This window comes from Mobula birostris, chromosome 25, assembly GCF_030028105.1.
Source record: "Mobula birostris isolate sMobBir1 chromosome 25, sMobBir1.hap1, whole genome shotgun sequence".
In the NCBI taxonomy this organism is placed as follows: Eukaryota; Metazoa; Chordata; class Chondrichthyes; order Myliobatiformes; family Myliobatidae; genus Mobula; species Mobula birostris.
This window is the reverse complement of record NC_092394.1, coordinates 14768640-14780941: the sequence shown is the minus strand read 5'-3', so window position 1 is coordinate 14780941 and position 12302 is coordinate 14768640. Positions and strand designations below refer to the sequence as shown.

Below are 12302 nucleotides of genomic sequence, written 5' to 3'. Positions count from 1 at the left end.
CAATAAATCCATACCAGAATAATAACCATAATAGAATCAATGAAAGACCCCACCGACTGGGCATTCAAGCAATATGCAAAAGACAACAAACTGTGCAAATCCAAAAAGAAATATAATAAGTAATAAATTTCGAGAACATGAAATACGAGTCCTTGAGATGAGTCCATTGGATGGGGCAAGTGAAAATGAGTGAATTTATCCCCTTTGGTTCAAGAGCCTGATGGTTGAAGGGTAATAACTGTTCTTGAATCTGGTAGTGCGAGTCCTTAGGCTCCTGTACCTTCTTCCTGATGGCCGCAGTGAGAAGAAAGCATGATCTGGGTGGTCGGTTCCCTGAAAATGCACGCTGCTTTCCTGTGACAATGCTCAATATAAATGTGCTCAATGGTGGAGAGGGATTTGCCAGTAATGGACTGAGAATACTACTTTTTATAGGATTCCTCAAGGGTATTGGTGTTTTCATTCCAGTATGTGATGCAGCCAGTCAATATACTCTCCATCACACATCTATAGAAGTTTGTCAAAGTTTTAGATATCATGCCAAATCTTCACAAACTCCTAAGTAGAGGTGCTGCTTTCTTCATAATTGCACTTAAACGCTGAGCCCACGACAGATCCTCTGAAATGATAACACAGAGGAATTTAAAGTTGCAGACCCTCCAAATGAGGACTGGCTCATGGACCTTTGGTTTCCTCCTGCTGAATTCAATAATCAGCTCCCTGGTGTTGCTGACATTGAGTAACAGGTTGTTCTTGTAGCACCACTCAGCTAAATTGTCAATCTCCCTCCTGCATGCTGATATATCACCACCTTTGATCCGGCTTACAACAGCAAACTTCAAAATATCACTGGAGCTGTGCCTAGCCACACTCTACTATAGAGCCACAGAGACAACAATTAAGTTCAGTAACAGAATAAAGCTGCAGCCAACAAGTAGAGCTTTGCCTACACCCTTTAAAGTCACCGTAGCTGAGCCACTGGAAGTGTGCACACAATTTGGGAAATAGAATGGGAAGAAGAAAGCAGACGAAATTCAAATCAGAACTGAAATTTACTTTCCTGTAGATCTGCTAATCAATACCAACCCATAATGATAGTAGCACACTTCAGTCCGTTTCTTTTTTGACTAAGGATAGTGTTTGGCAATATTGGATAAAATTGTCCACCCACCATACAGAAAAGTAATTCCTGCTTTTGATTCCCTCCCTGGGGGAAAAAAACCAAAGTCTTACCATGCATAGTCCTAATGCATTCGAAGCTTTGGAAATCCCAAAGCTTGATGGTCATGTCAGCAGAGCAGGATGCTAACAGCTTGCCATTCTGATCAAAGGAGATATCTTGTACAGAGTCTGTGTGACCTTTCAGTGTACGTTCAAAATCTCCAGTTTCATAGTCCCAGACCTGACAAGAAAAGTACAAGAGCAGGTTAGTAAACTGCATTACCTGCCACTGCTTTTTCACTTCCACTTAAACAGCACAATTAAATGTTTACTATTAATAAATTAGTTGTGCATTGCTTGACAATACTGTCTATATCACTGCTGCAAAACTAATACCTGCAGTGCCTTTAGGAATTGCCTGGACAGAATACAACAGCAAATATGAATTTTCATTTATTCCGAACACATTTTCAGGCAATTATTAAAGTGAATGTAATTTCTACCAAAGACTAAGACCCATAGGGAATCAAGGAGCACTTTGGCTCTAGTGACCACAATTCTTTTAGTTTTTACAATAGTGATGGAAAAAGATAAGACAGATCCACAGTTAGGGTTCTAGGCTGGAGTAGGGATAATTTAAGGGGATTTTGACAGAATCTAGCAGAGGTAAACTGGGTGAGTCTGTTTGAAAGAAAAGGACCAAATGGTAAGAAGAAGGCTTTCAAGAAGAATACGATATTAGGTGGCCAGAAGTAGCACGTTCCTATTAGGGTGAGGGGCAAATCTGGCAAGTTTAAGGAATCTTGGCTGATGAGATATATTGAGGCTCTAGTCAAGTTAAAGGAAGCATACATTGGGTTTAGGAGTTTGGGGATTAATGAATCTTTAATAACGGCAAGAAGATTAAGAACACTCAAGGGGAGATCAGGAGGGCAAAGAGAGGGTATGAGATGAATCTGGCTGTTAAGGTCAAGGAAAATCACATAAGTTTCTACAGCTTATATTAAGAGTGGCCAGGAAAAGAGCAGGTTCCCTTAAAGATTAACAGAGCTGCCTACAAAACCACAGGAGATGGATGGAATTTTTAACAAATATATTTCTCTTTTGTTTTTAATGAGAAGAAAATCATGGTTGCTCAAGATAAAAGGGAAACAAGTGATACTTTGGAGGACATTCATGATATCAGAAAGGAGGTATTTGCAGCAATACAGCACATTAGTGGATAAATCCCCATGGACTGACCGAGTGCATCCTCGGACTTTGCGGGGGGCTAGAGAAGAAATTGTGGAGGCCCATGCAGAGATAATTGGTTCATTTTTAAGCATTGAAGTTCCCAAGACTGAAATATGGCTAATGTTGTCCTGTTGTTTAAGTAAGGGAAGCAAATGAACTACAGGCCAGTCTCTTGTGCTTTTGGATAGACAAAGAGCCTGATTAGGAGTTGGATGGCTTTGCGAATAGGAAGTCATGCTTGCCAAACCTTTCAGAGTTTTTTTTGAAAGTAACCAAAGTGTAATGAGGGTAGGGCAGTGAATGTTATCTATTTGGACTTTAGCAAGACCTTTGACAAGATCCTGCATGGAAGACTGGTCTGGAAGTTTAAGCCCCATGGAATCCAAGGAGAACTAGTTAGCTGGATTTAAAATTGGCTCAGAGTTAGGAAGCAGAGGGTGGTGGTTGAAGATTGTTTCTCTGGTGACTAATGGTATGCCATAAAGGAGCAGTGTTGGGCCTCTTATTATTAATTTTTCACAAAAATTATTTGGATACCAATGCACAAGACCTGATCAGTATGCTTATTAGGTTATTAAGTTAGAAGGTGTTGACAGTGAAGTTAGGGAAGTGGGCCATGGCGAATGGATTTCAATATGGAGAAGTGTGAGGTGACAGTAAAGGACTCATACTATGAATGTTAGGGCACTAAGGAATGTAATGGGACTCAAAGGAGCACAAGATGGTTGGTTCACTGAAAGCATCGTCACAGACAGACCAGCGTGGTGAAAAAGATATTAGCACGTTGGCCTTCAGTCAGGGTACCGCGTATAGGAGTTGGGACATAATGCTGCAGTTGTGCAAGTTGTTTGGTGGTTGTACTTGGAATACTGTATGCAGTTTTATGAAAGATATAGTTAAACTGGAAAGAGGGCAGAAAAGATTTGCTAGGACATTTCCAGGATTAGAGGGCCTGAGTTATCAAGAGAGTCAAATGCAGGAAATTGGGACTAGCTGGGTGAACACTGTAGTTGGGATGGGATGGCCAAAGGGTTGTCATCATACTGATGATATGCAAGTAGAAAGTTCATCAGAATACTCAACCTTATCAGTTCCATATCTTTTTGCTAGATTTTTTAAGCTACGATCTTTCTATTAATAGCTGTATCTGATGCACATGCTTATGAAATTTATAGCAAAGTACTTACAGAAAATTAAACTTCAAATTTTTAAAAATCTGCAAATCAGAATTATGGCAAAAATCATAGGCATTTAAAAGTTATAGCACTGAAGTGCAAAAGGAACCAAACTATTCAAGTGTTCTGAAGGATTTTCACCCTGTAGACTTAGCCGTTTTTCTTCACATGCATTGTATTCGTATTTTCAACATTATTTTTGTCTGAGTTATACACAAGCTTAAAAATCCCTTGTATTGAACTTCACCAATAAATGCACTTCTCAAAAAGCATATTTTCAATTGCCCATGGTTGCATGATCTTAGTATTATCAGTCAGTAAAAAATATTCAATGCATGCTTGATAGGAAAGTGGAAACAAAGAATCAAGCCTCTACTTCTGTCATCATACAACTGGGAATTAAAAATACATGGGTTTCTACAAGCAGTTAAAAATGTGATGGCCAACATCTGAATCTAAAGTGTTTGTGAATATACTTGAACCCAAAGGTCAAGTTTCCACTCTATATTTCAGCAATTCTAAGTATGCTTGTGTTGCCATCAGAGATTCAGAATGCTTTGAAATATACTACATAGTCAAATGAATTTCTGACCACAGTTGCTCATGTGTAAGCAGCCACTTGGACAGGCCTCTACTACAAATTTAGCATTTTAAGTAGGTGGAAGTGAAGGAAATCTCTCAATCGAGTTTGATAGGCAAAATCTTGGCGAAAGATGCGAAGGATATCTGAAGGAATTATTCAATGTGCTGAACTTTTAAGAGGACTTAAATCTCCAAGAGGTATCTTTTGTGGTGCCACAAGAATCCAATTAAAAAGCTGCTACAACCTAAAAGTCTTCATCCAAAATTTGAAAAGTTTGGACCCGGCATTTTATTATACCTAATACATTTACTGATTATACAGATCACTGTAGCAATTCTGCTTGTTAGATGTTGCGCATTTGTGATTACCTCCTCTTGGAAACAAATGCTCAATCTTCCAACCAGCCTGGTAATTAGGCAATTATTTAAATTACAGATTGTGCTACATGTTATTTCTTTCAAGTATATACTATCAATTCATAAGAAGACAAACACATCATGCTTACAAAACTTTGTTCTGTAACATTGAGAAGGACTTATGGGCAGAGGAAAGGGCAGGGCAGAACAGTTCAACACAGATATCAGTAGCTTTAATTCAAATTGTTTATATTTGATAAGTAAATATAATAAAAAGACAGGAAAGCTTTAAGTGTATTTAATTTCTATCTATAACCTGTAGTGTTGAATCCTTAAAGATTCAAGAGCATTAGAAACATGCTGGAAATAACTTATTTAGTGGAAAACCTCTCTTGCAATGCTAAGGAATTTTCCCCCATTGCCCAGCAAATCTAATAATACTTGCACTGTTTAAAGCAGAGTCTATTTCCACTTGGAGACCTCTAAATGAAGCACATTTGCTAACACTAATATAACAGCTTTCTAGCAGAGTTCATCACAAAGAGAACAAATCACTGAACAAATGCTCAGGTGATTTAAAGGAGTCAATCTGAATGAGACCATGATTATACATACATTTTCTGAAATGGTAATAATATAAAATGCTTTATAACAAAAATTATCTTGTCAAAACTGCACCTAAAACACCAGATCAACATTCAGTTCAATGTCTGCTGGCATTCATTGCCCAAGATTATGCAAGAAATAAATAATGAATGACAGTTAATGCGCCAAGCATTATCCACTACCTTGAGTGGGGATGGGTAGAAAATGAACAAGAAAACTAAGTAGTACACACACACACACACGTACACACACACACACACACACACACACAATGCTGAAGGAACTCAGCAGGTCCAGGGAGCATCTATGAATAAACAGTCAATGTTTTGGGCTTGTTTCAGGACTGGAAAGGAAGAGGGAAGATGCCAGAATTAAAAAAAAAGGTGAGTGAGGAGAAGGAGGACTAACTGGAAGATGATAGATGAAGCCAGGTGGGTGGGAAAAGTAAGAGCTGAAAAAGAAATCTGATAGGAAGATGCGGAGAAGTGAAAAGAAGCCAGAGTGGGGAATAAAAGGTGGTAGGGGAGGGAGTTTTTTTTTTAAACCAAGAGAAATCTATGTTCATGCCATCAGATTGGAGTTTAACCAGATGGAATATGAGGTGTTGCTCCTCAACCCTGAGAGTGGCCACATTGTGGCAAAAGAGGCGGCCATGGACTGACATGTCAGAATAAGAAATGGAGATATATTAAAATGGTTGGCCAGTGGGAAACACCCCAATTTACATTGGGTTTCACCAATGTAGAGGCATTGCGATACAATAGATGACTCCAACAGATTTGCATGTGAAGAGTTGACTCATGCAGAATGACCATTTAAGACCCTGAATGGGGATGGGGTAGGAGGTGAATGGGCAGGAGCAGCATTTTGGTTGCTTGCAGGGGTATGTTCCAGGAGGGACATTAGTGGGGAGGGACGAATGGACAAGTGACTCACGAAGTGAGCAATCCCTGGGCGTGAGAGAGTATGAGTGTGGAGGTAGCCATGTTTGGCTGTAGGGTGGTAGGACCCAGTTGAAGATGGCAGAAATTATGGAGAATGATGTGGAAGTTCACTGGCAGGTAGGACAAGAGGAACTCTATCTCTGTTAAGGCAATTAGAAGATGAGATAAGTGCAGATGTCTGGGAAATGGAGGAGATGCAGTTGAGGACAGGAAAGCCCATTCTTTGAAGCAAGAGGACATCTCTGATATCTTTGAAGAAAGAGGACAAAGAGGTAGATGTGCAATTTTGAATGCCAATCTTGCAAGAATTACACAGCATTTTCCTGATGAAAAGGTTGTTTCAAATGACACAAAATAAAAACTTGAAGAGCAGGTGTGATGGTCAAATCAACTATTGAAGATAGTTGCAAATTTTTTGCAGCTGCTGCTTATTTGGTCTGACTGGTAATTAAAGTTCAGTACTTCATTGATAGCTTTTCACTTCCAGGTTTTTGAATGCCCATTAAGCTTGGCATTGCTTCTTCAAAAATGAGGAAAGCCAATTTGACTAAAATACATATTCCTTTTCTTTATCTATAACTTTCAGTTTACTTAAAAGCAAAATCTAATAGAGGCAACTCCAGGATATCAATCCAGTTCAACAAAATAGCTTTAATTATACTCTGAAGACCACATCCCCCAAGAATGAATTCCCCAAGTTAGTCAATTATTAATGGGAAGATCTAGTTGACGTGACCAGCAACATTTTTCGGTTTATTACACAGCATTGTTAAAATTGCCCTGATTAAGCTGTGGGATAACTGCTTCACATCCCCAATACAAGTATAAAACAACTGTGTTTACACAATGAGCTTCTAACTACCAGTCAAAATACAAGTCAAAAAACTACTGTCCAAAACTGCTATGCTCAGTTAAAGAACTGAGAAACCAAAATTCTCTTTCTTCCATAACAGGTCTTTGAACAGAATATTGTGTTGAATTTAAATTTGTGCTGTTAAAATATTTATTCACTCACACAGGCTGCTTCTCCAGGAGCCACCATTCTCCTCTCATGGTTTCCAGTCAGTTAAACAATGGGTCAAAGTAACAATGAGCAACTGAATGGAAAGTGCACATTACACATTTACCTTGTGGTTAAATTTGGTTTTGTTGAATAATAAAAAGCAGATATCTTCTTGCAAAAATTTTTTTTTACCTTTATTGTGGCATCCTCAGAGGCTGATACCATGACACTGAAAACTGGATGGAAAATAACTCGTGTGACCGGGCTTCTGTGTCCACTCAGAGAGTATCTTTCTGGAGGACGAGGGATCCATTCTTTAGGGTCACGCTTTTGACCAAGGGGACCAGCTGATGTAAATTCTTCTTTTGCTTCATTTAGTTTTGATTCTAATTCCATAACCTGTTGAACAAATGAAATATCAGGATTTTCAGAATTGGGAAAATGCAAATAAATGAACATTAACTTTGAAATTTAGAAGCGTTATTGCAGGAGTAAGAGGTAACTCTGATTTTGGAAGACATTGTTACAATTGAGAAATACATTGTTACTCTTTAGTTTTAATGTCTGGATGTTTAAAAGGCTCTCTCTGAGAATCACAGCAATGAGACATATATTAGGACCACCCGAATTAGAATCTGGGGTCTATCATAAGCAAAATAAACATTTTTGACCAATAGGCAATAAAATTTTTTAAAAAGAGAACGTGATGCTCTCCAGGAGGAATGTCCTGTGGTTTTATGATGTTTCTATTTTACAGAATTCTACTAAAACTAAAGCATTTGGAGATGTGAGAAACAGTAACAGTATTTCTACTTATTCCTAAAAAGCTAATGAAATGTTCAGCTGTCCTCCTCACCCCACAGGCTGATTTCCTTCATGTCCAAGATGGGAGAAGAGCTGTTCCATTACTAGATAGGATGCAGAAAACCACAACTATCTTGTGTCACTGTTCACTACACCTGCAATTCCCAAAATTAAACTGAACACCACTTTCTGATTTTAATGCATGAGGTTATATATCTAGAGAAGAATGAAGCTAAACAGTTTTAAGTTCTTAACCCTATGTTCTTCTGATAGGCCTCCAGTTCTCTAAGGTTTGATGTTTTAAAGGAATTTTCTATTTAAAAATGGGAATTAAATCTGTTAAAAAACTGAAAATTTAATCAGTCAAACCACCAATACGGCAGGACTGACTCTAGGAATGCTGAGTTTTGAGGAGCTGTCATCTAGAATAATTCATACTCTGAGGATAATAGACATAAAGAACAGGATTTCAGTTCAAGGTCATATTCATTTTCCAAAAATGGGTGCTTCTGATGCGTCAGTTAAAGGGGATCAGGTTGCTGAGTACTTTTTCCCCCAACTTGAAAATGAAATAAGAGTTAAATAGGAAGCAAAAGTGCATAGGCTTAATAATCATAGTGGGTGAAGCAAAGGGTAACATATTAGTTAGACTTGACCTTCTTCTGTAATCTTATCACAGAGGTCCATTTTTTCTCCAGCAGTCCAGCATATTTTTTGTCTAATTCTTCATTCTATAGAAAAACAACATTTTGAAAAGTTAGATGAACACTGCATTTTCCAGCCACAAGATAAATTGTAAAATCACCATATGCCATTACTGGTAATTATTTTCCCATTTACTTTCAAAAATGACAATCAAGGTTGTCTGTCTGGATACATTCAAAAGTAATAGGAAAAAAATTCTCAACTTGCTCAAGGATTACAATTTTTAAAAAAATTTGTGCCAAATATAGTGCTTGTTATCTGCTATGTTTATACAGCATGCAACTCATTTTTTAAAAAAAAGATTCTTTATGTATTTTGGATCAAACAACTACACAAACTCTTCTTTAAGGATCTGAACAAACTACAGATGTTCTTTAAGATGCTTTAAATAAAGGATTAAAGTTAAGATTGACAGAGTGGCAATTCAAATTTACACTGTACATCCTAAAAATAAATGTTTCTTCTTATAGAGATGCTGTTTCAATTCTCTTTACAAGATCTCTTGGGAGGCAAAGTAAAAAAAAACTTTTCAATAAAAATGATTGTTGATAACATGAATTCGAACACAGGTTTGAAGTGTGCAATCCCCTTAACTGTTTAATGCAATTGTAGATGTTCAACTTTTAACAAACAGCTGGATTCCTATGGCCATTTAGATAAAGCTCTTTATATGATGATTAATTCAAATTCCACTCTGGGCAGCTCAACAGATATCAGCACATTGACCATGAAGCCAAACTACAATTTATCAATGGGAATATCATTTTGATTCAATAATTTAAAAAATCCCCAATCACAAAGCTGAACTCAAAAGCTCAGCTTTGCTGAGTGCCTCAATGTAGAAAAAAAAAGTCTGAAAAAGTAGAAAATGCTAGAAAAACTCAACAGGTCGGGCAGCAGTTGTGGGGGGAAGAGTTTATGCTTCAGGATAATGACTGCTCCACAGAAAAGTCATGAATTCCTTTTCAAACAGGATTATTTTAAACTATTTAGATTTTTTTTTGCCTTGAGTTTCATGTCTGAACTCTGAAGAGCTGGAACTTGTATATGATTTGATATGTCTTTTTTCTATTAACAGAACTCCAAAGGACATGAATAAATATGCAATTGCCTATTACCAGAGCTGCGGTACAGCTTTGGAATCTGGGTAACTTCAACAAACCTTACTAGTACAGATAATAAATTGTTAATTTGAATGTGTCTAGTTCACAAATAAAATATATTAGTATTGTTTGTGTTTTGAAATAGCAGGTAAAATCATTTGATGTTGTGTGCTCTTCTAACTCGAGGAGTCTGGAGTTTGCAATTTATTTAGTGTTGCTCTTCAGGACACAGAGATAATCAAGGAGTGGCCCACAACACAGCTCTGGATAAATTTAGTATCCATGTGACACAATTCATTGGCTTTGGTTTATGGTGTCACATGGTTGAGATCATCTGGGAAAACTCAAACACAAACATCAGTCTCAAGCACAAACATCAGTTGTGTTCAAGATTCATATCTATGTTTCCTGGGTGAACTAATTTTGTTTTTATCAGGATATACGTAAAGTTGGAAGGCCATTTCTACAATGATCAATTTTACATGGACAAGCACGGCATTTCAAAATCAAAAAAAATTGATTTTCTCATTTTGTTGTTCAATTTCCAACACAAACTCACTACAAAATCGGAATAAAACTCCAAACAAGCTGAACAAAAAATTGTCATAGCTCTTTTTTTTTGTATTTCCATTCAAGAGATCTGTGAATTTGTAGCAGTCAATCACACCTGCAACACTTGATTTCAATGGAGTTTAGAATATAATGCACACTGCATAGGAAAGAGATCAGTCCCGAAACAGTGAAAAAACATTGGCAGAGATTTTTGAGGCAAAAAAAAAATGGTAACTCTCAATGCAAGATCCAGAGAAAACCTACAAAGCAGACATCAATGCCATCTGTTTCTACAGATGAAATGTTGAGATACAGGCTGTCAACGATTATGAGGTTCATGTGGGGTGAAGCCCCAAATCAAGAATTTTAAGCTAAACTTGCTGGGTTGCAGAGAACCACAAAATTATGTAGATGACAACTACACAGGATACTATATTGCCAAAATGCCTTGAAGGACAGGACAGTGAGCAGTAAAGATGTCAGGAAAGACAGGCAGGTGATGGGGCAAATTTGTAGCCATTGGGATGAGTTGCAGTGCAATAAAGTTGCAGTGAAATCAAAGCAAAAAGTATCAAATACTGGTCTTAAGGTGTTGTACTTAAATGCACGCAGCATAAGGAATAAGGTGGATGATCTTGTTGTACAGCTACAGATTGGCAGGTATGATATTGTGGCCATCACTGAGACCTGGCTAAAGGATGCATGTTTCTGGGAGCTGAACGTCCAAGGATACACGGTGTATCGGAAGGATAGGAAGGTAGGCAGAGGGGGAGGCGTGGCTTTATTGGTAAGAAATGATATTAAATCATTAGAAAGAGGTGATATAGGATCGGAAGGTGCAGAATCTTTATGGGTCGAGCTAAGAAATAGCAGGGGTAAAAGGACCCTGATGGCAGTTATTTATAGGCCTCCAAACAGCTGCAGGGATGTGGACTACAAATTACAACTGGAAATAGAAAAGGCTTGTCAGAAGGGCAGTGTTATGATAATTGTGGGGGATTTTAACATGCGAGTAGATTGGGAAAATCAGGTCAGCACTGGATCTCAAGAGAGAGAATTTGTAGAATGTCTGCGGGATGGCTTTTTAGAACAGTTTGTTGTTGAGGCTACTAGGGGATCGGCTATACTGGATTACGTATTGTGTAATGAACCGGAGGTGATTGGAGAGATTGAGGTGAAGGAACCCTTAGGAGGCAGTGATCATAACATGATTGAGTTCACTGTGAAATTAGAAAAAGAGAAGCCGAAATCTGATGTGTCGGTATTTCAGTGGAGTAAAGGAAATTACAGTGGCATGAGAGAGGAACTGGCCAAAGTTGACTGGAAAGAGACACTGGCGGGAAAGACAGCAGAGCAGCAGTGGCTGGAGTTTATGCAAGAAATGAGGAATGTGCAAGACAGGTATATTCCAAAAAAGAAGAAATTTTCGAGTGGAAAAAGGATGCAACCGTGGTTGACAAGAGAAGTCAAAGCCAAAGTTAAAGCAAAAGAGAGGGCATACAAGGAAGCAAAAATTAGTGGGAAGAGAGAGGATTGGGAAGTTTTTAAAACCTTACAAAAGGAAACCAAGAAGGTCATTAAGAGGGAAAAGATTAACTATGAAAGGAAGCTAGCAAATACTATCGAAGAGGATACTAAAAGCTTTTTCAAGTATATAAAGAGTAAAAGACAGGTGAGAGTAGATATAAGACCGATAGAAAATGATGCTGGAGAAATTGTAATGGGAGATGAGGAGATGGCAGAGGAACTGAATAAGTATTTTGCATCAGTCTTCAGCAGTATACTGGACACTCAAGGGTGGCAGGGAAGAGAAGTGTGCGCAGTCACAATTATGACAGAGAAAGTACTCAGGAAGCTGAATAGGCTAAAGGTAGATAAATCTCCTGGACCAGATGGAATGCACCCTTGTGTTCTGAAGGAAGTAGCTGTGGAGATTGCGGAGGCATTAGCGATGATCTTTCAAAAGTCGATAGATTCTGCCATGGTTCCAGAGGACTGGAAGATTGCAAATGTCACTCCGCTATTTAAGAAGGGGGCAAGGAAGCAAAAAGGAAATTATAGACCTGTTAGCTTGACA

The 12302-nt window shown here is 38.1% G+C and overlaps 1 protein-coding gene across 2 annotated transcripts in view; it reads right to left on the bottom strand.

Annotated features, from left to right (window-relative positions):
* The window catches only part of LOC140187913 (lissencephaly-1 homolog), a 93944-nt gene that overhangs the window by 23226 nt on the left and 58416 nt on the right, over window positions 1-12302 (bottom strand). For both annotated transcript variants that reach the window (XM_072243773.1, XM_072243772.1), the window contains 3 exons: window positions 8522-8596; window positions 7254-7460; window positions 1234-1402 (listed from right to left, as the gene is read on the bottom strand). In XM_072243773.1, the coding sequence (XP_072099874.1) occupies window positions 1234-1402; window positions 7254-7460; window positions 8522-8596 (451 nt within the window). The remainder of the gene's footprint in view (window positions 1-1233; window positions 1403-7253; window positions 7461-8521; window positions 8597-12302) is intronic.